The sequence below is a fragment of the Pristis pectinata genome, chromosome 5 (assembly GCF_009764475.1).
Source record: "Pristis pectinata isolate sPriPec2 chromosome 5, sPriPec2.1.pri, whole genome shotgun sequence".
Lineage (NCBI taxonomy): Eukaryota > Metazoa > Chordata > Chondrichthyes > Rhinopristiformes > Pristidae > Pristis > Pristis pectinata.
The window spans coordinates 29,419,421-29,442,232 of record NC_067409.1 but is presented as its reverse complement, the minus strand read 5'-3'; the positions used below and the strand labels follow the sequence as shown (position 1 = coordinate 29,442,232).

The 22,812-nt window shown below is 41.7% G+C and overlaps 1 protein-coding gene across 3 annotated transcripts in view; it reads left to right on the top strand.

The window, feature by feature from the left end:
• Window positions 1-22,812, top strand: part of apbb1ip (amyloid beta (A4) precursor protein-binding, family B, member 1 interacting protein) — a 104,155-nt gene that overhangs the window by 30,068 nt on the left and 51,275 nt on the right. For 2 of the 3 annotated variants that reach the window (XM_052016203.1, XM_052016202.1), the window contains exons 2-3: window positions 11,824-11,907; window positions 15,059-15,149. In XM_052016203.1, coding sequence (XP_051872163.1) covers window positions 11,824-11,907; window positions 15,059-15,149 — 175 coding nt within the window. Of the gene's footprint in view, window positions 1-8,481; window positions 8,625-11,823; window positions 11,908-15,058; window positions 15,150-22,812 lie in introns of those variants that run through there. The other variant, XM_052016204.1, reaches the window with a different exon arrangement.

Here is a 22,812-nt window from a genome sequence, read left to right as displayed (position 1 = left end):
GGAAGCAGATCTAACTGGGACAGTAAAATAAGGAATGTGAGGCTTTGGGGAAAAAGAAAGGGAGTGGAGTTTGTTGAATAGCTCTTCAATGAGCCAGCATAGACATGCTGGGTTGAATAATGTCCTTCTGTGCTGCATTATTTCAGGACTTTTCACGGTCCTCTTCTGACTTAGGACACAGGTACAATAAAATCGATCAGGACACAGGTACATTGAAACCCAGTGTCGAAGTCCCCAACTTAGACACTGGGTTTCAATGTACCTGTGTCCTGATCGATTTTATTGAATTCCAACATTTAAATCTCAGTGAGGCCTCAGTTGTCTGTGGAGTCCAAATTAGTCCTTCAGCCCAGGCCTTGAATCCTCAATGTTAAAATTGCTTTGTGCAATGTAGAACTCATTTTTTACTTATGTTATTCTTGCAGTGTGAGTCCTGTCACACTTCAATTGGAATTGGAATTGGTTTACTATTGTCACATGTACCAAGATACAGTGAAATACTTAGTTTTGCATGCCATCCATACAGATCATTTTAAAACATAAGTACATCGAGACAGTACAATGGAAAAACAATAACAGAAAGCAGAATATAGTATAACAGTTACAGTTACAGAGAAAGGGCAGTGCAGGGTAGAAAATGAAGTGCAAGGGCCAAGGCAAGGAAGATTGTGAGATAAAGAGTTCACCTTTAATGTACAAGATGTCCATTCAAGAGTCTAATAACAGCAGGATAGAAGTTGATAAATAAAATCTAGAAATTGCACTGAGCAATATTACTGGACAGTTGCTTAATCTATTATCCACTATTTTATTTAATTTCTTAACTCCATTAAAAGAAGTGAATCAATGCCTCTTGAGAAGGCAGACAGTGTAATGTTTGAGCTCAAAGTTCTTTTTTTCTGGTTTTCTGAATTTGTACACTCTAAATCGTTTCAATTAAATCTCATATCAAAACATACTACACAAGCAAAATTGATCAAGATAATTTTAAAAAGTGAATATCAAAAGAACTCCAGATGCTGAAAATCTAAAACAAAACCGAAAATGCTGGAAATATTCAGCAGGTCAGACCATACCTGTGGGAAGAGAAACAAAGTCAATGTTTCAAGTCGAAGACTCTTTATCAGAGCTGAAAAGAAGACAAAAAATACTTGTAAATCTGCAGGGGGGGTGGGTGAGGGAAGGAATATCTCTGATAAGGTGAAACCAGAGTGACCATGGAGATAAGCTGTAAAGAAGTTTATCTGGTCAATAAGTGAATGTGAGCAGTTAGAGGGTGACAATACAGACAAAAGAACACACGCAAGATAGACACGAAATAAATCCATAATATAACCAGGTGACCCTGTTTCCCTGCTCTGCATTTCACAACTCCCTCATTCTTTAGTCTTGTCTCTGTTGTCACCCTCTAACTGCCCCCATTCACTCATTGACCGGATAACCTTGTTTACAGCTTATCCTCCTGGTCATCCCCCATTCTATCAGAGACATCCCACCCCCCCCCCCACCCCTCCACACCCTCCCTATAGCTTTATGAGCTTCTTTTGTCTCCTCTTCAGTTATGACGAAGGGTCTCCGACCTGAAACATTGACTCTGTTTCTCTTTCCATAGATGCAGCCTGACCTGCTGTGTATTTCCAGCATTTTCTGTTTTGATAAGGATAATTGCTCTGGATAAAGACAGGTTACGATATCTAGAAGTAAGGAACTATATTTTTTTTAAAAAGTATCAAAAGAAATAAGTTAAAGCTGAGAGGAAGGAGTTTTAAAAGAGATCTGAGGAGTGAGTATTTTACACAGAACTGATGTGAATTGCAGAGAGATGGGTATTTCCTAAGCACAATTGCCAAGCACAGTGGTTGATATCCAGAACTGTACTGCCAGAGAAAGGGGTGGAATCATATACAATTTTTTTCCTATTATTGAGCGATCCAATACCAGAGGGCATATATTTAAGGTGAGAGGGGGTAGGTTCAGAACAGACGTGAGGGGTATGTTTTTTACTGAGAGAGTGGTGGATGCCTGGAATGCGTTATCTGATAGGGTGGTGGAGGCAAACTCACTGGGGGCTTTTAAGAGGGGCTTGGATGGGCACATGAATGAGAGGAAAATAGAAGGATGTGAGCATTCTGTAGGTAGGAGGGAATAGCTATGTCGGCACAACATTGTGGGCCGAAGGGCCTGTTCTGTGCTGTACTGTTCTATGTTCTATGTACTACATTTATGAGGTATTTAGACACTTAAATGGACGAGGCAAAGAAGGTTACGGTCCTAATGCAGGCAAATGGGATTAGTGTGGATGGTTGGCATAGATGTGGTGAGCTGAAGGGCCCATTTCTTTGTTCTATGTATCTATAACTCTATATCTCCAAATGTCCATTTAGCAGCTTTAAAATGCATGCATCTACACACAGGGGTAGTCAGGGTGAGTCAAGCACAGAGAACTAGCTGACCTCAAAATAAAAGTTGAATCTTGTGAAGATGGCAAAAAACTTTTAGATACAGAGATGGCATTTTTAACCACTGCTTTTCAGAAGGCTATTTGTCCCAGTGGCACACACATAGTATCTCGGAACTTTGTATGTAAATGTTCGATTCTTTTAAGGGAGGATTTTGAAGCTTGTCTTACCTATTGCAAATTCCAGTGCATGTTGCACCGTTATCGGCTGTTTTCTCAGGCTGAGCTTTGCTGGAATTACTTCGTTACAATTACTGATAGGGAAGAGTTCAAGAAAAATTGAACTCTAGGTAACCCACATCAATTTAATGTTAAGAAATAGTGGTAATTTCTGTTTGAAAATATGTATTATGCAAAGTTCTGCAAAATAATTTAACGATTATGTAGTGCATTCTGAATTATCTTCAAATGATCAATCTCATGCTGTTAAAAACTAATGCCTAAACCTACCAGTAATGATCACTCTAAACAAATAGACAAGCTCCTTCAATATCACGTTTTACTTCCCAAGGTTCTTTGCAGGAATGTTACTAAGGGGATTTTAAGGCAGATGACTGAAAACCTGGTCAAGTAGATGCTCTTTGAAGAGGGACTAAAAGTGGGTCGGGAAACGAAGATGCTTAGGAGAGGAAGTTCAAGACCAAGAGCCTCTGCAACAAAAAGCATGACTGTCATGGCCTGAGGAATTCAATTCAGGGTTAAAGTAGTGCTGATACCTCAGAGGTTACAGGGATAAAAGGGATGAAAATTCTAAAGATGAGGTATAAGGTAAAGCACTGTAAAATAGGTGCTGGGGTTGAGTTGGTCTACCCATTTGAACCAATGGAGAATGTACTGGGAACACATTAAGCAGACTCTAGAGTTTAGAAGAATGGGAGATGAACTCATTAAAGGTAGCTGAGCTCTCAGGGGCCTTGACAGGGTCAGGGAGATGTTTCCTCCCACTGCAGTGCTTAGAAGCAGGGTTTCATTGTCTGAAAATAAAGGTTTGGCCATCAATGACTGAGAGGAGAAGATGTTTCTTCACCTAGAGGTGGAGCATGTTTGGAATTCTCAACTCAAGAGGGCTGTGATACTCAGTTGCCAAAGTTTGTTCAAAACAAAGATCAAAGGATTCCTGGATATTAAGGAAATCAAGGGGTAAGGAGTTAATCCAGAAAGTGATGGTAATGGGTTAAATGGCCTATACCTGCTTCTATTTTATATGTTCTTATGTTCTTGCATAAATATTCCAACACCTGCACCTCATACATTATTCCTTGCAATATAATCCCATCACTAACAAACAACAAATTCTATCAATTAGGACTGCAATGATAGGAGATATTTTTGAATATTAATGGATTTAAGGAATATGAGATAGAAGATGGGGTTCCTGAGGTAGAAGATTAATTATAACCTTGCCAAACAATGGAGCAGACACAAAGGGAAAAAGGGCCCACTCCTACTTCTATTTCTTATGTTCTTATGATCATTGTTGAAGCAGCTGTCACACGTATTGTGACTGAACTAACGGCACTGTTGTGTATCTAGTAGAAATGCTGCCTCACAGCTCCAGCAATCTGGCTTCAGTCCTGACCTTCAGTGCTGTCTGTGTGGAGTTTACATGTTTTTCCTGTGACCAATAGGTTTCCTCTAAGCTCCCACATCCCAAAGACATATGGGCTGGTATGTTAGTTGACCAATATAAATTGCCCTTAGTGTGTCAGTGAGTGACAGAATCAGGAAAGAGTTGATGGGAATGTGGAGAGAACAAAACAAGGTGAGTGTAAATGGGCGCTTGATGGTTGACTCAAACTCAATGGGCCCAAGGATGCCCTATGACTCTTAATGTATGACTCAGACGGGGACCCCATATAGTCAAGGCAGCAGAAGCATTGTTTGAGGAGACTAATGATTTGCTCAGTCACATTACTGGTGTTAGTGGGGTTCTCTGTCTTGGTTTTCCCTTCTTGTGTGTGAACTATAATGTGCTATCTTGTGCCAGGTGGTCTAAGGATAGTTATTGTTCCCAAGTAGCCACCTTTCAGTCTGGCAAATAGAATATGTGAATCATAAATGCAGAACAGAAAATGCGACTAGTGCTATAATGGTACAATTATGGCAGCTGTTCCAACTGTTCTAACCGAGAAGGACCTCTCAGGCACTAAGGAGTAAAAACTAATGGTGTCACCATGTGGGTTATCTAGTGATGGTAGCAATGATTATCAGCTAAGACATTTTACCTGAGGAAGAAGAACTTCAGGGGAACCAGAATTTTTTGTTTAATCATTACAAGATGGGTTAATGGATAACTGAATCACATAGAGCACATAGGCCTTGGGTTTATCCTCCAAACTATGCTGAGTTAACTGATCGCAAATCATGCACATGTAGTGATTCCACAGTTGGGGGTAGATGAGAATGCAGAGTTTACATTACAGTCAGATCAGCCGAGATCTTATTGAATGATGGAGCAGGTTCGAGGGACTGAGTGGCCTCCTCCTGTGCCTAGTACTTGTGCTTGAATGTTCTTAAGGCAGCCCATCATAGGATGAATGAGTCACGACTGCTCTCTGAATAGTGGGCATTAGCCATCATTGAACAGTTGGACATTCAGAGGGTAAAATGCTTTGTGGCTCCCAAATATTCCAGATTCTTGTGTGACACATCAAGGTGATGTGGATGCAATAGACAACACTCGACACTACTGAGAAAACTCACAATCCTTGGGATTCCACATTCTTGCACCACTTACTATTCTCCACTCAGTGAGAAACAGATGAATTTGGTTCTGGTGAATATAACCTCCATTTCCTCCCTAATACAGTTGTCCTTGATTTGCTTGTGTATCCAGTACCAGCCTGGAAAGATACCTGGGTGAAAACATCCATGGTCACCGTCATGTTCATTGGCATTGAGAGCAGGGGTCTGGCCTTGACCTGTGGCTACAGGTCTTGGTGAGCATACTTTATACATTATTCCCTGTTGAGGTGGGTATAGGAGAATTGCTCCAAATCATACATGATGATGATCACTTTCCAGCCTCACCTCCATCTCAACCAGAGCAGATAGCCTTGCTCAGCAACCTTCTCCCCATTCCCCCATCATGTTGTGGACATAAATGAATGGTCACCAGTAACCTCCTTATTGAGTAGTTCTAGGTTTTGCCTAAATTTAGAAGTAACGTCAAGATTAGAATTCATAGACTTATGCAACATAAAAACAGGTCCTTTGGCCCAGCTCTGCCACACCAATCAAGATACCCACTTAAGCTAGTCCCATTTGCTCTCATTTGGCCCATATCCCTCTCAACCTTTCCTATCCATGTGCCTGTCCAAATGGGTTTTAGATGTTGTTATTGTACCTGCTTCAACTCCAGTATTAGCCACATAGTGAAAGGCATTACCACCCTGCAAACAACCTTCCTTCCAATCAATCACCAGCAAACCTGCCAACAACAGATGATACACTTCAGTAGCAAAGGTGGTGATAACTCCTGCTGCTAAACATTAGGTTTTCCAAATATATTTAGCATACGACATTAGTTGGTCATGGCAGTCCAATTTGACAGGAGTCTTGTCTGATCAGCATTGCAAGGGATTGCTGCTGAAACCTGCCTTCTCTGCATATTTCCAGTACATGCAAATGTCTAGTAGGACCTCCTCTCCAAATATGACCAAGTTGCATGTACGTCACACATAAAATTCCAGCTAATCCAGCAGCCAGAACATCTGAACAACCAGCGCAATGGAGATTAATTTCAAAGCCCAAGAGCCTAATAGCATCCTTGTTACATACGTTTTTATAAGAGTTTGGGCTACATACGTGGGCACTGGATGCCAGACACTCAATATTCGTCGTTGACCAAGTTTCCTTAATCTAACCACCCTTCACTCTAACAGGTACATGCTGGCCCTGAGCTCCACTTATCTCACTTATAAAACATTCCCCTTGCCAGACATTGCTGTATCTGCAAATAGCCTCTCCCAAGCAACTTTTGAGAGTTCCAGTCTTATACCAGCGAAATTAGCCTTCCCCCAACATAAGACCTTAACTTCAGACCAATATTTTACTGTGACAATCTTGAAACTAATAGAATTTATGGGCACTGATCCCGAAGTACTCCCCCACTGACACATCAATCACTTACCCAGCCTCATTTCCCAAGAAGAGGTTAAGTTTTGCCCCCTCTCTAGTCGGGCATGAATATTGAATTCTCCCACTTTATGTAATCCCCACTCCCCTTCCCCACAATCCACACCCACCCCCCCACAATGCTTCTTTCCTTCTTCCCTTTCCTTCCTCCTTTTTTTTCCTCTCTCTCCTTACCTTTGACCCATCCCCCGGTGGATCTGGCCTCCCCTCCTCCCCCGCACCTGCCTATCACTATCTCTTACCTGCATCTGCCTATCACCACCTTGTGCCCACCCTGTCTCCCCTCCTTTGTCCACCTCTCACTGCTCTACTTTTCCCTCCTATATATTGGGCTTCCCCTTTTCCTATCTTCAGTCCTGAAGAAGGGTCCTGACCCAAAATGTTGACCACCTGCTTTTCTCCACGGATGCTGCCTGGCCTGCTGAGTTCCTCCAGCATCATCGTGTTTTTCATCTACATTCCAGCATCTACAGTCCTTTGTTTCTCTAGGGCCATCTACATATTGCTTGAAAAATCTTCGCTGGAAACACTTAACAAAATCTGTGCAATTTAATCCCTTGGCACTATGGCAGTCCCAGTCAATATTAGGGAAGGTACAATCACCTATTACAACCATACTATTCCTACACCTATCTGTGATCTCCCTGCATATATACACCGGTAATTACCACTGACTATTGGGGAGCCGAGAGTATTATCCTATCAAAGTGATTCCACCCCCCTCCCTTTTTTATTACTAAGTTCTATGGCCTCACTGGACATTCCCGCTCCCCCCCCCCCAGGATGTTCTACTCCTCCTCCTCTCTTACCTCCACCTCTTCACGACGGAAGCATCTATACCCTGGAATATTGAGAAACAAAAGGACTGCAGATGCTGAAATCCAGATGAAAAACACTATGATGCTGGAGGAAGTCAGCAGGCCAGGCAGCATCTGTGGAGAAAAGCAGGTGGTCAACATTTTCAGTCAGGACCCTTCTTCAGGACGGTACATTGCCCTGGAACATGGAGCTGCCAGTCCTGCCCATCCCTCAACTATGTTACTGTAATGGCTATAACATCACAATCCCATGTTCCAATCCATGGTCATTGATTCACTGGTGTTCATCTGAGTTCATTTCATCTCCCCAAATCCTGTGCTGATGTCATCCTGGAAAAAAGACTCTGACTTTCTACCTCTCATAATTTTATGTACATTGATCAGGTCGAGCCTTAGCTTCCAATGCTCTTTCTACCAGTTTTTGATTCTTCAGCTAAAGGAAATAGTTTCTGCCTTCATACTTTATTTAGGACCATCATGATTTTATACACCTTGGTTAAAACTCCTCTCAGCCTCCTATGTCCAGCCTAGGCTGGACGATAATTATGTAATTGACTTCTAGTTTTGGAAAGGATACATTACCACCTGCAATTCAGAAAGGAAATCTGTCAGGCTGGGAGAAGGAAGGAACTGTGATTGAAATTGAGGCCTGTGATACGTCCAAAACATAAGTGAATAATTATTTTACACTGCCACTGAGGAACTCTTAATTTCACAAATGATATAAATTTAATTCAAGCTATAATACACCTGACTTCCTACATAACATTTTTTTAGTTGTTCCATTTCCTCATTTACATTATTTTATTTAATTCTCTTAGTTAAGAGAACAAAGGCAAAGACTTGCCTGCTGTAACATGTTTAAATGATGACCATAATCCAATCAAAACCACACTGAACTGAAACATTTAGTATGCATCCTCAGTGAACACGGTATTCTTCACGTTTGCTTGTTGGAACACAGCAGTAGTTCAAGCCTGCCTGAATTTTGATGTTACATTCTTTATCCATGTCCTAGCTTGTCAGTTCACTGGAAGAAATGCAGTAGCTTCAGCAGAGTGTGTTTACCTTAATTAGACTGTGCAATCTGTGGGACAAACACACATTAAGTTGCTGTATCTCAAACTGTCTCGAAACTTTATCAATGAGGCTGGCATCTCATTATCAATTCTGTGACGTGACCGTTCATAATTACTGAACTGCATCTGAAGGTGAGATTTATTTTTCTCTTATAGTTGCTTTCTGCTTTTATTTGCCAATGAAATAGAGATTTCTGGTTGCATTCAGGAGTCACTGTCAGAGATTGGTACACTGCTTGTCTCCATTTTCCCTCTGGTGTCAAATGTCCAGAAGATTATTTTCATAAAGAAGCTGGATTACTTATTCCTTCCACTTTTCATTTTTTTCACCTTTCTTATGCAAGTACAAAATCCTTAACAGAACCATGTTGATACAGGTAACGACAGGATAAAGGCAAGGGTGGGGCACAAAGCATTCGCTCAAAACTGTAGAAGTACAAAACTTTTGAAGGCTTTCAGCTTTTCTGTGCAATTCAGCTATCTGTAGATTTCATAGATGACCTGAATTATTACCTAGACGATGAACAGGATCACATACTGCTTTCACTGCAATTCTCAAGACCACTTACCATTGATAGAAGGGATGAACCAATCCATCATTTCTCATCCCCACTGCTATGCACAGTTTTATTGCACCGAGCCACAGTTAATTCTCTAATTCATGGTTATTTTTGATTATATTGCTTCACTGTGACGTTCCGACCATCAGCAAACTTTAAGTGAACAAAGCTAAATTCTGGAGTCGCTGGAAATCTAAAAGAAAACCAGAAAATACCTGAAATACTCAAGCACAGGATGTGTCTGTGGTGAGAGGTATTGCCAACACCCTCAATATTACTGCAGCTCCGTGCAATCTCCATCCCTGCTGCAGGTGGGTGAGGTCAAAGTCAAAGTCGAGTTTATTATCATATGCACAAGTACATGTGTGCACACGTGCAATATAAAGCTTACTTGCAGCAGCATCACAGGCACATAGCATAATATAAGCAGCATTCACAAGAAAAACATAAATTAAACATAAATTATACACAATTTTTACAAGAAAAAAAATACAATTAGAACAAAAAAGAATAAAGTCCATTTTAGTGAAAAGTGATCAGAGTTGTCATGGTGTTGCAAAACTGTAGTGGTGATTAGGGTTGTGCCGGTTGGTTCAAGAACCGAATGGTTGAAGGGAAGCAGCTGTTCCTGAACCTGGTGGTGTGGGACTTCAGGCTTCTATACCTCCTGCCCGATGGTAGCTGCGAGAAGATGGCATGGTCCAGATGGTGGGGATCTTTGATGATGAATGCTGCCTTCTTGAGGCAGTGCCTCCTGTAGATACTGCTGATGGTGGGGAGGGATGTGCCCATGATGTATTGGACAGAGTCCACTACTCTCTGCAACTTCTTACATTCCTGCACATTCAAATTGCCATACCAGGCCATGATACAACCAGTTAGGATACTTTCAACAGTACATCTGTAGAAGTTTGTTAGAGTGTTCGGTGACGAGCCAAGTCTCCTTAACCTCCTAAGAAAGTAAAGATGCTGGCACGTTTTCCTTATAGTTGAATCCATGTGCTGGGCCCAGGACAGGTCATCCAATATGTTAATGCCCAGGAATTTAAAGCTGCTGATTCTCTCCACTGCCAATCCCCCAATGTAGACCGACACGTGTTCACCCTCCTTCCCCTTCCTGAAGTCAACAATTAGCTCTTTAGTTTTGCTGACGTTGAGCGAGAGGTTGTTGTTGTGGCACCAGCAAACCAGGTGTCCTATCTCGCTCTGGTAGGCTGACTCATCGCCACCTGTGGTTGGTTCAACAACAGTAGTGTTGTTGGCAAACTTGTATATAGCATTGGAGCTGTGCTTAGCCATGTGTGTATAGAGAGTAGAGCAGGGGGCTAAATATGCATCCTTGAGGTGCACCTGTGTTGATGATCAGTGAGGAGAAGTTGTTGTTACCAATCCTCACTGACTGAGCTCTGCCAATGAGGAAGTTGAGTATCCAGTTGCAGAGGGAGGTACAAAGGCCCAGGCCTTGAAGCTTGAGGATGAGTTTGGATGGGATGATTGTGCTGAGCTCCAAGCTGTAGTCATAGAACATAGAACATAGAACAGTAGAACAGTACAGCACAGAACAGGCCCTTTGGCCCACAATGCTGTGCTGACATAGCTATTCCCTCCTGCCTACAGAATGCCCATATCCCAGGTGAACAGTCAGTGAACAGCAGCCTGATGTAGGAGTTTCTGTTGTCCAGATGGTCCAGAGCAGAATAAAGAGCCAGAGAAATCGTATCTGCTGTTGACCTGTTGTGGTGGTAGGCAAATTGAAGCAGATCCAGGTCATCTCTGATGCAGGAGTTGATCCGTACCATAACCAACCTCTCAAAGCACTTCATTATGGTGTTGACATAAGCACTACTGGGCAGTAGTCTTTGAGGCAGGTCACCATGCTCTTCTTGGGCACCGGTACAATAGATGCCTTTTTGAACCAGGTGGGAACCTCAGGCCGCAGAAGCAAGACTCTGAATATGTCTAATCCATGGAATGTGATCCAAAAAGTCTAATCCATGGAATGTGATCCTAATATGCTGCTCACACAAAAGCCGGGGTCTCCCGGTTTCCCATTATGGACAGATAGAATATAAGAATTTTAAATTGGGCTCCTACAGCAGAATGGGGAAGAGGATCCGGATCTTCCTGCAGCTGCTGGAGTTTGGCAAGGGCTGGAAAACTTGAAACCAAAACTGGAGCTGCCAGCTCCCCAGGGTAATAGCTTCTTATACTCTGAAGGACACTTTCAACCTTCCCAACCCAAATCAATCACCTTCTCCACAGCCCTGAAAGCCAACCACCACCCAGCGTCAGGATCATGAACATCAACCCAGGCTTCCTGACTGCAGGTCGCTCCTCCTCCTATAGCCAGGCATCATTCAAGGGTCAGTAATAGCAACTCTGACTTCTCAGACAGCATGTGATCCATTACATCCAGGCTGACAAGTGGACGCCCATCTGCTGCAGTGTGTAATGAATTGACCTGTACAAATGGTATGCAAGACAAGTTTTTCAGTGTACTTCGGTACAAGTGACAATAATAAACCAATACCAATACCAATAATCCCATCTTCCATCACTTGACCTCGTCTTCAGTGCCTGGGCAATTCAAGTGCACTTTTCTCAGACTTCTTCATCAGTTTTCCTTTCCTGAATCAGTCTCTCAAATCAAATGATTTCAAATTGTTACTCACAGCCATGGAGCTGCCACCATAGTGGCCCAGTGTGTGAATTTACTATTTTATGCAATATATTTAGCTCCATGTATCATTGACTACTTCATTCCTTTACAGATGGAGTCTGGAGGAGGTAAACCCTGCGATGACATAGACGCCATGTTCAGTGATCTCCTAGGAGAGATGGACTTGCTGACACAGGTTAGTTGTATTTTAAAATGTACTGCTTTACATCACCAAAGGACCAAACAAAATAAAACTAATCAGAGGGCAACAGTAGGAGTGTGACATTGAAGAGAGAAATATTTAATTGAAATAGTTTTGTTTTTGTTTAAAAGTGAAAGCATGGTAAGCCACATGCCCTGATTACATGTCAGCCTCCTGTCAGGCTGATATTAATAAAGAAATGTCTTTTTAATTAGAAAATGATTTGATTTTTGCAGCAAGCAGAAGAAAGAAACAGATGAGTTATATATCATCTTAGCTTAATGCATTAAAGTACTTTTGTTGGAATTTTTACCAAGAACTTAAATAAAATAAAATTATCTCAGATACCCTTACAAAAAGATGGCAATGTACCATCTTCAATACAGATCTCAATGTAAGATTGTTCACCCGCAATTGCTTCAGAGTGTTTATGTCCAGTTTATTAATATCCAAAATGACGTTTTGCCCAATAGAATCACTTCATAAAAAATAATTACTGAGCATTTCAGTCAATTACTGAGATTTCTGTATGTCTGACTCAGATTAAGTTTCTTCCACCCCTCCCTAATTGGTCCACTGTCAGACAGAAAAAAAACTGCTCTTGGACAGATTCTTAAAATAAGCAGGTCTCCAGATATGATTTCTATCCATGAGGTCAGTAACAGTGATTAGATGCTCAGGAAGTACTCAGGTCACCTCTATTGTCCGATGGTTCAATGCAATTTGTAGAAATGCTTACAAATTCAGTTGCAGATGTCTCTCCTTGCAACCTAGCAAAAATCATTCCTGAGATAGGGCTTTTGCTAAGAAGGCTTGAGCAATTGGTAGTGACCCTTATCGAACTCCTGCAGTGTTTGTAGTGAAGGTATTCCCACAGGAATCGGAAGGGGGTTTAAGGATTTTGACCTGGTGATCATGATAGAAAGGTAAACATTGCTTAGAAATTCATAGCATTAAATGCACCATATGGAGTGACAGTACGTTGTTCTCTGCCTCTGAAATTCAGTTCCACTGAAGGTAATAGAATGAATTTTGGAGACGGAATCAGCTGTCAGTGCTAATTATGTAAGCAAACTCACCGACTTGAGGCGATGAATGAATGGACAGGGAACTTGGTATAATGAATGCACACATCTACTGGCCCTGCAAAGGGACGGTAGCCACAGGTTTGGGAGGTGCTGAAAAATCAGACATTATGCACAATGTCAAAGTCGAAGTTATGTTAATTGTCATATGCACAAGTACATGTATGCACAGGTGCAATGAAAAACTTACTTGCAGCAACATCACAGGTACATGGCATCATATAAGCAGCATTCACAAGAAAAAAACATAAATTGTACACAATTTTTACAAGAAATAACGTAACTAGAAAAAAAACAAAGTCTATTTTAGTGCAAGATCAACTAGCTATTTCTCAGAAAAAATGGCTAAATTTTTAGTGATGTGACTTCAGAGAAAGTAATAGCAGTTCTCCATTGAAAAAGTGAAGTGAAGCTCTAAGGGTGAGCTCACTCACTTATTTAAAGTTAATTGAATGACTGAGAAGCTGTAAACCTGGTCCTCCGTGAAGCCTGATGCCGCAGTGGGACTAATGGTTGAATGACACTGTGGGTGGAAATGAGGGAGTGGAAGCTGCAGGCCCTATCAGTAACTAAGCACCCACCTGACCAATCAGCAGTCGGCATTTAAACACTCTACTGCACTGCGCTCCCCCATTGCTTCCATCGGCCGAGTGCATCAGAGTTTTTCAACAGTTTTATTACACATCTGTTTCTGGTGTTCTTGTGTGAAGTTTGGCTGGGTTCAGTAGCATATTAGGTGATGAAAAATAAAACCTGTAACATGGTGCTTCGCCATCAGCCTCATTCTTTCTAGATCCCAAGGGTCGGATGCTTAAATAAATTAGAACGTGTAGAAGGCAGCCTGAAGTAACCAACAAATTAATTGAAATTTGATTTTCAATGCAAACTGTGCAAGGTTATCTCATCCAGAAATTGCAATAAAGTGAGTCTTTCACTTCTGATTCCAAAAGTAAGTGGCTGATAAGAGTAACTGATTTAATTCTAAGTACTATCTGATCAGGCTTTCAAAATATCGCTGAGTTAGGCAGTATAAACTTGAATAGTCATTTGCTCCAGGACTGTATTAGCATTCTGGGCTGTGACATTATCTCTTGTTCTCACCACACACTCCAACACTTGCTCAGTACCATTACCACCTACCCTACTCTCCCCAGCCTCTTACCCGCACCCTATCACTGGGCAAAGACAGAGCGGCAGTGGTGATGTCCACACCCTACTGAAAACCAGAAGAGACCCACCCAATATGATTCTCACAAGAAAATCCTGAAATAGACATCATAATAGAGAGGTCATGTTTAGATATGCACGTCAGGGTTCAGTGTCAATTACAGTCACTAGCATGGTTTTAATAGACCTTTGGGCAAGGTACACGCAGTCTAATCTTTGTCTAATGGTCGCTTCAATAGAGCAGGCTAACCACCCTAAAATTTAAAAAAAAGGGATGAATTTTTAACTAATGCTTTGGAAGGGGTGGGGAGGGCAGAAGGGGAGAGGGTTCAGAGTGAACTGGAGTGCTGCCCTTCATCCTACAAAATTAGTCTTCCCCACCTCCTGTTTCCAAGTAACCATACCCCTGGGTTTCCCTCTCTCACACAACAAACTCCTACACCAGCTCCCCAGTCCTGCACTGTCAGTCAACTTGGCATTGCTAACTTGCCAGCCTAAATACTAAGTACTAATAGAGTCCATTCTCCAAGGTGATTTGCACATCTGGCAGTTACAACAGCTAATAACGATGGCAAAGCAATATCAGTCCCAAGGAAGGTAGTTATTAAGAACAAAATGAGAATTATTGCAATCAGTCTGGACTTTTATTTATACTGTTTGTAGAGTAGCACAAACATAAAGTTGTTCACATTTCTGTTTGTTCCTCTTGATGAGGTGGTAAGATTAATTCTCAAGTCATCAAAAAAAACTCATACTTGGAGAGCATTATATCCTTTATAGGCCCAGATGTCAATCAATCTAACATCTGAAAAATATTGCAATCAATTTAGCATTTTGTTGATGTTGTGATGATTAAAAAAATTAAACTGTTTACATTTCAAATCTTCTTACAGAGTTTGGGGGTGGATGATAATCCACCTGAACCCATTAAACCCAGTCTGAACACAGAGTTCAACTTCTCCATTGGCTTTACAGATGAAAATGGTAAGAGCACCTTAAACCGTGTGATCAGAAGTGCATTTAACACCAATGGTTTATATTAAAATACAAGTTGGTTAACCTTTGAATGAAGTGTTTTAGTGTGACTTCTCATTTCTAGCAACTTTTGACTTCTGCTTTTTCTACTGTTCATTTTTATGTGCATCATTTTTGCACATATTTCTCTACATTGGAAGTATCAATTAGATCTTAAGGACATTAGAACATAAGGAATAAATGCAGGAGTAGGTCATTCAGACCCTTGCATCTGTTCCCCCCCTTCAGTAAAATTATGGCTGATCTTTTACCTCAGCACCACTTTCTTATACTAACCCCACATCCCGCAATTCCCTTGCTATCTCAGAATACCTATCAATCTGCCTTGATTATACTCAGACTGCACAGTTCTCTTAGGGAGGGAATTCCAAAAACTCACTGTTCTCTGAGTGAAGAAATTTCTTCTCACCTCTGTCCTGAATGGCCACCTGCTTATTTTGAGATATTGTCTCCTGATTCTAGATTCCCCAGCCTAGGGAAGCATCATCCCTTCATCTACCCTGTCATGTAAGATGTCTTTACTCTCATGTTCAAATCCTCTTGCAATAATGGCCAACATAATGTCTTCCTAACTGTTTGCTGTACCTGCATGTTAACTTTCAGTTACTCATGTACAAGGACTCCCAGGTTCCTCAAATCAGCAACACCTTTCAGTCTCTCTCCATTTAAAAATACTCCAGCTTCCACATTTTTCATCAAGCTAAATGAGATCACATTTTCCATGATATATTCTACTTGACATTTCCTCAACCATTCACCTAGCCTGAATAAATCCTTTCTGCAATCCATCTCTTAGCTCACATTGTCATCCAGCTTCGTATCATTAACAAACATGGAAATATTATATTTGGTCTCCTCCTCTAAATCATTCACATAGATTGTGAAAAGCCAGGGTCCTAGCATGGATCTCTGCAGCATCCCAGCTTTCTAACCTGAAAATGACTCTGTTTCCTGTCCATTAGTCAACCTTCAATCCATACAAGTATACTACCCCTAATTTGATGTGTTCTACATTTGTTTAATAACGTCTTGCTTGGTACCCAATTGAAATTCAAAAGACGTCATATCCTCTGTTTTCCTTTATCTATTCTGTTAGTTTCAACCTAGAAAATTACTAGAAGGTTTGTCAAACATGATTTCCCCTTCATAAACCCTTGTTGATTCTAAGTCCCCTGTTGCCTCTTACTTAATAATTTATTCCATTATTTTACCTATCACTGACGTAAGGCTAACTGTTCCTTGCTTTCTCTCTCCCGCCTTTCTTAAATAGTGGACTACATTTGCCATGTTCTAATCATTAGGAACCATTCAAATCGATGGAATTTTGGAAGATAAGAACCAATGCATCCACAGCTGTCTCTTTCGCAACTTTGGGTTGCATGTCATCAGGTCCTGGAGATTTATTGTCTTTTGGTCTCATTAATTTCTACAGTATCTGTTTTTTGCAAATACATTTTTTATTTAGTTTCCTGTCCTCTCTAGGTGTGTTGTTCCTCACTATGTTCTAGTGGTTTTCTGTTCTTCTAGTGTTTAGAGGAATGAGAAGTAGAAGAATGAGAATTAGAGAATAATCTCAATGCAAGGCTTGACAGGGTAGATGCTGAGATGATACATCCCCAGCCAGGGAGTGTTGAACCAGGGGTCACAGTCACAAAATAAGAGGTTGGGCATTAGGACCAAGATGAAAAATACCTGTCCAGATGGTAATGAATCTTGGAAATGCAGTAGCCAAGAGGAATGCAGAGTCTCAGTCACTGAATATATATTCATAACAGAGATCAATACATTTTTTGAACAAGAGAAGTTAAGATAGAGTTAGGTCAAAGAAAAGGGTTTTGATGTTGCTATAAAAGGTAATGTTTGCTATTTCTTCCTGTTGCTTGGATCCATCCAGACCACTGCTATCTCTTGATGTTCTGAGCTAAGATCAATTCTCTCTATCGCCTGATCATATGTGCTACTCGTCCTCATTTTCCATTTTTCTTATCCCTTCTCAAAGTTAAGCATCCTGAAGCATTTATTTCCCAAACCTGGTCACTTTGCAACCATGTTTTCTAAACAGCTATTGGATTGAATCTGTTTATTTCTATTTGTGCCATCAATTTATCTAGCTTGTTACAAATGCTGCATGCACTCAGATAAAGAGACTTCAGTTTAGTCTTTCTACCATTTTTACTTATTCTGATACTGTGGACATACAACTATACATTTGTATGCTCTGTTCATGACATACAGTTGCAAAGAAAACAGCTAGAATGCTTTAACTTTTCCTCATATCTTATCTTTTCAATGACCAGAATCAAAATTCTCCTCTATGCTTTCTCAAGGGCAAGAGATCTCTATTAATAAAGAGAGATCTATGCTTCTGCACAACAAAAATAACATATCTCCTTAGTAATGGTAGAAATATCAATTCCCTTTTCAGTTCGAGTTTCTTCTAACAACAAACATCTTCAGATTACCTGTGTGAGGGAGTACTTGGTTATGAAAGCATTTCTTTCCCAATGCTATTATTTCCCTTCCAATTCTTCACCACCACATGAGTTTTGATGCACCTCCTAATAGTCTTTTTTTCACTTAGTCACAATGTCTTCAAGACAGGTATATTTTGTCATTCAATTCTCTCAGTTAAAATGTTACAAACATACAAATGCAATCAATCCTTAAAGGAACAAATATGACTTTTCTAGTACATCGATGAAGTATGGAGAAAAGGGAGATCGAACATCCAACTTACAAAAAGATGACATTTATTTAGGGTGAGAGGGGGAAAGTTTAAAGGAGATGTGCGAGGCAAGTTTTTTTACGCCGAGAGTGGTGGGGGCCTGAAATGCACTGCCAGGGGCAATGGTAGAGGCAGATAGCATCTGAACATTTAAGAGCGTTTTAATATGCAAAGAAGGGAAGGATATCGTCAATGCGCGGGGAAGAGGGATTTGATTAATTAGGAGTCATTGGTTTACTTAGTTCAGCACATCGTGGGCCAAAGGGCCTGTCCTGTGCTATACTGTTGTATGTTCTACGTCCTCTGAAATGTAGAGCTGGGAGCAGAAAATAAAAGTAGTTTATAAAGGAAGCCTGTAAGAAATGTATTGAGAGAGAAAAAAAAAGACAAACAGAAAGATTCAGGGAGTTCAGGGCGGGAATAAAGCAGAAAGAGAGGGGGAAAATTTAATCCCCTAAGCGTTTGAGTTAAGTGAGAGTTTAAAAGGTTAAAAAGCTCAAACAGGAACACAATCTGCCTCGAACTCACCCACTTCTAATTTTAACAGAGCTGGAATGAGGGCACAGATAATCAAGGAAATTGCAAGAGGCTGGTCAGTTACTGAAACCATTCATTTTAACAGCATCTTAATTCCGATACGATGGTGGTCAAGATTTCCCTGAAGCTGTCTTCCGTCTCAGATCTTAGTTCCTCATTATTTAGAAAGCAGACTGCTTAATTTTTCTTAGTCTGAGGAAAATAACTTCTTGCTTTTCCACATTGAACTCCATCAGTTACTAAAACCAAATCAAATCCCCATTGCAAATCATTGTCCTCATCCATGCTACTTAATGTGCCACCCATCTTGATGCTGTCAGTAAACTTGGGCATACAGCCTTCACTGGAAGCTAAATAAACTCCATTATTATATTTATGAAAATGATCACAGCTACAATCACAAACCAATTCCAGTGATCTCATCTTACTAATGGAAATTGCTTTCCTCTCTAACATCAGTCCAGCTATTAATAGATCTCAGTGTGCCTGCGATTGCAAATGTGCCAGACAATTAAATTCCTGATGTAAGCATTTACTCTGAGATTATGTTAGCAGTGAATACACAACCTAAGTGATTAAATATATTGTCAGAAATTTCAGACAATATAACTGCACAGAAGGCATTATTTTTCAGTGTAGTTTATGCACTGTTCATTCATAGAACATATAATATAGAATATAGAACATTACAGCACAGTACGGGCCCTTCAGCCACGATGGTGTGCCAACATTTTATCCTACTCTAATATCTATCTAATCCTTCCCTCCCACATAGCCCTCCATTTTTCTATCATTCATGTGCCTATCTAAGAGTCTCTTAAATGTCCCTAATGTATCTGCCCTCACAACTTCTGCCGGCAGTGCATTCCATGCATCCACCACTCTCTGTGTAAAAAAATTACCTCTGACATCCCCTTATACCTTCCTCCAATCACCTTAAAATTATGTCCCCTCGTGTTAGCCATTGTCGCCCTGGGAAAATAGTCTCTGACTGTCCACTCGATCTATGCCGCTTATCATCTTGTACACCTCTATCAAGTTGCCTCTCATCCTCCTTCTCTCCAAAGATAAAAGCCCTAACTCATTCAACCTATCCTCATAAGACATGCTCTCCAATTCAGGCAGCATCCTGGTACATCTCCTCTGCACCCTCTCTAAAGGTTCCACATCCTTCCAATAATGAGGCAACCAGTACTGTACACAATATCCTAAATGTGTTTTAACCAGAGTTCTATAGAGCTGCAACATTACCTGACAGCTCTTAAACTCAATACCCCGACTAATGAAGGCCAACACCCCATACACCTTCTTAACAACAACCCTAATGACCTGTGCGGCAAACTTGAGGGATCTATGGACGCGGACCCCAAGATCCTTCTGTTCCTCCACACTTCTAAGAGTCCTTCCATTAACCTTGCATTCTGCCTTCAGATTCACCCTTCCAAAGTGTATCACTTCACACTTTTCCAGTTTAAACTCCATCTGCCACTTCTCAGCCCAGCTCTGTATCCTATCAATATCCTGTTGTAATCTACAGCAACCTTCTACACTAACCACAACACCACCAACCTTCATGTCATCAGCAAACTTACTAACCCACCCTTCCTCATCCTCATCCAAGTCATTCATAAAAATCACAAAGAGCAGGGGCCCCAGAACAGATCCCTGTGGAACACCACTGGTCACTGACCTTCAGGCACAATACGCTCCATCTACCACCACCCTCTGTCTTCTATGGGCGAGCAAATTCTGAATCCACACAGCCAAGTTTCCTTGGATCCCATACCTCCTGACTTTCTGAATGAGCCTTCCATGAGGAACCTTATCAAATGCCTTACTAAAATCCATGTACACCACATCCATTGCTCTGCCTTCATCAGTGTGCTTTGTCACATCCTCAAAGAATTCAGTCAGGACCACGAGGCACAACCTGCCCCTCACAAAGCCATGCTGACTCTCCCTAATCAGCCTATGCTTCTCCAAATGCCCATAAATCCTGTCTCTAAGAACCTTCTGCAGTAATTTGCCCACCACTGAAGTAAGACTCACTGGTCTGTAATTCCCAGGGTTATCCCTACTCCACCTTAAATAAAGGAACAACATTTTCCACCTTCCAATCATCTGGCACTACTCCTGTGGCCAGTGAAGACGCAAAGATCGTCACCAAAGACGCAGCAATCTCTTCCCTCGCTTTCCATAAAACTTTGGATATATCCTGTCTGGCCCCAGTGACTTATCTATCGTAATGTTTTTCAAAAGTTCCAGCACATCCTCTTTCGTCACATTGACATGCTCTAGTGTATCAGCCTGTTGTACGCCATCCTCACAAACATCAAGGTCTCTCTCACTGGTGAATACTGAAGCAATGTATTCATCAAGGACGTCCCCTACCTCTTCCAACTCCAGGCACATATTTCCAATTTTATCGCTGATCAGTCCTACCGTCACTCTAGTCATCCTCCTATTCTTCACATACGTGTAGAACACCTTGGGGTTTTCCTTAATCCAACTCGCCAAGGACTTCTCATGCCCATTTTAGCTCTCCTCAGTCCATTCTTAAGCTCCCTCCTGGCTACGTTGTAACTCTCCAGAACCCTCTCTGATCCATCTTTTCTAAACCTTAAGTAAACTTCTTTCTTCCTCTTGACAAGGTATTCTATTTCTCTTGTCAACCACGGTTCCTTCACTCTACCATCCTTACCCTGCCTCAATGGGACAAATCTATTCAGAACCCCATGCAAGTACTCCCTAAACAACCTCCACATTTCTGCTGTGCACTTCCCCAAGAACAACTGTGCCCAATTTACAGTCCAAAACTCCTGCTCTCCATAATCATAATTCCCTCTCTCCCAATTAAATACTTTCCCATATCGTCTGTTCCTATCCCTCTCCAAGGCCTATGGTAAAGGTCAAGGAGTCATGGTCACTATCTCCAAAATGCTCTCCCTCCGAGAGTTCTGAAACCTGATCAGGCTCATTGCTTAGTACCAGGTCTAGTATGGCCTCTCCTCTAGTCGGCCTGTCCACATACTGTGTCAGGAATCCTTCCTGGACACACCTAACAAACTCTGCCCCATCTATCCCCTTTACAATAAGGAGATGCCAATCAATATTACACAAGTTGAAATCACCCATGACAACAACCCTGTTATTTTTGCACCTCTCCAAAATCTGTCTCCCGATCTACTCCTCAGCATCTCTGCTGCTACTAGGGGGTCTGTAGATACCCCCAATAGAGTGATCACTCCCTTTCTGTTTCTGACTTCTACACACACTGACTCAGTAGATGATCCTTCCAGGACGTCTTCCCTTTCTACAGCTGTGACACTGTCCCTGATCAGTAAAACCACTCCACCACCTCTTTTACCTCCGCCCCTGTCCCTTTTGAAACATCTAAACCCTGGAATATCCAGCAGCCATTCCTGCCCTTGTGACAGCCAAGTCTCTGTAATGGCCACCACGTCATAGTTCCATGCACTTACCCATGCTCTAAGTTCATCACCCTTATTCCTGATACTTCCTGCATTAAAGTACACTCACTTCAGCCCATCCAACTGACTGAAATTTTGCCCTTTCAGCTGCCTATCCTTCCTCACAGTCTTTCTACACTCTACATCTACTTGTACACTAAATGCACCAACCTCTGACCTATCACTCGGGTTCCCATCCCCCTGCCAAACTAGTTTAAACCCTCCCCAATAGTTCTAGCAAACATGCCCGCAAGAATATTGGTCCCCCTCCAGTTCAGGTGTACCCTTTTCCTTTTGTACAGGTTGTAACTTCCCCAGAAGAGATCCCAATGATCAACAAAGCTGAAAGCCCACCCCCTGCACCAACTCCTCAGTCACACGTTCATCTGCTAAATCAACCTATTCTTACCCTCACTGGCACGTGGCACAGGCAGCAATCCAGAGATTACTACCCTTGAGGTCCTGCTTTTCAGCTTCCTACCTAGCTCCTTATATTCCCTCTTCAGGACCTCATCTCTTTTCCTACCTATGTCATTGGTACCAATATGTATCATGACCTCTGGCTGTTCGCCCTCCCCCTTCAAGAATGCTGTGGACCCAATCCGAGATGTCCCTGACCCTGGCACCTGGGAGGCAATATACCATCCGGGAGTCTCTTTCACGTCCATAGAATCTCCTGTCTGCCCCTTGCTATTGAATTCCCTATCACTACTGTTCTCCTCTTCTCCCCCCTTCCCTTCTGCACCACACAGCCAGGCTCAGTGCCAGAGACCTCTGGTAAGTCATTCCCCCCCCCCCCCCCACCGACAGTATCCAAAGCAGTATACCTGTTATTGAGGGGAAAGGTTTTAGATCCAGCAGTGTTGGTCATTACTGCAGC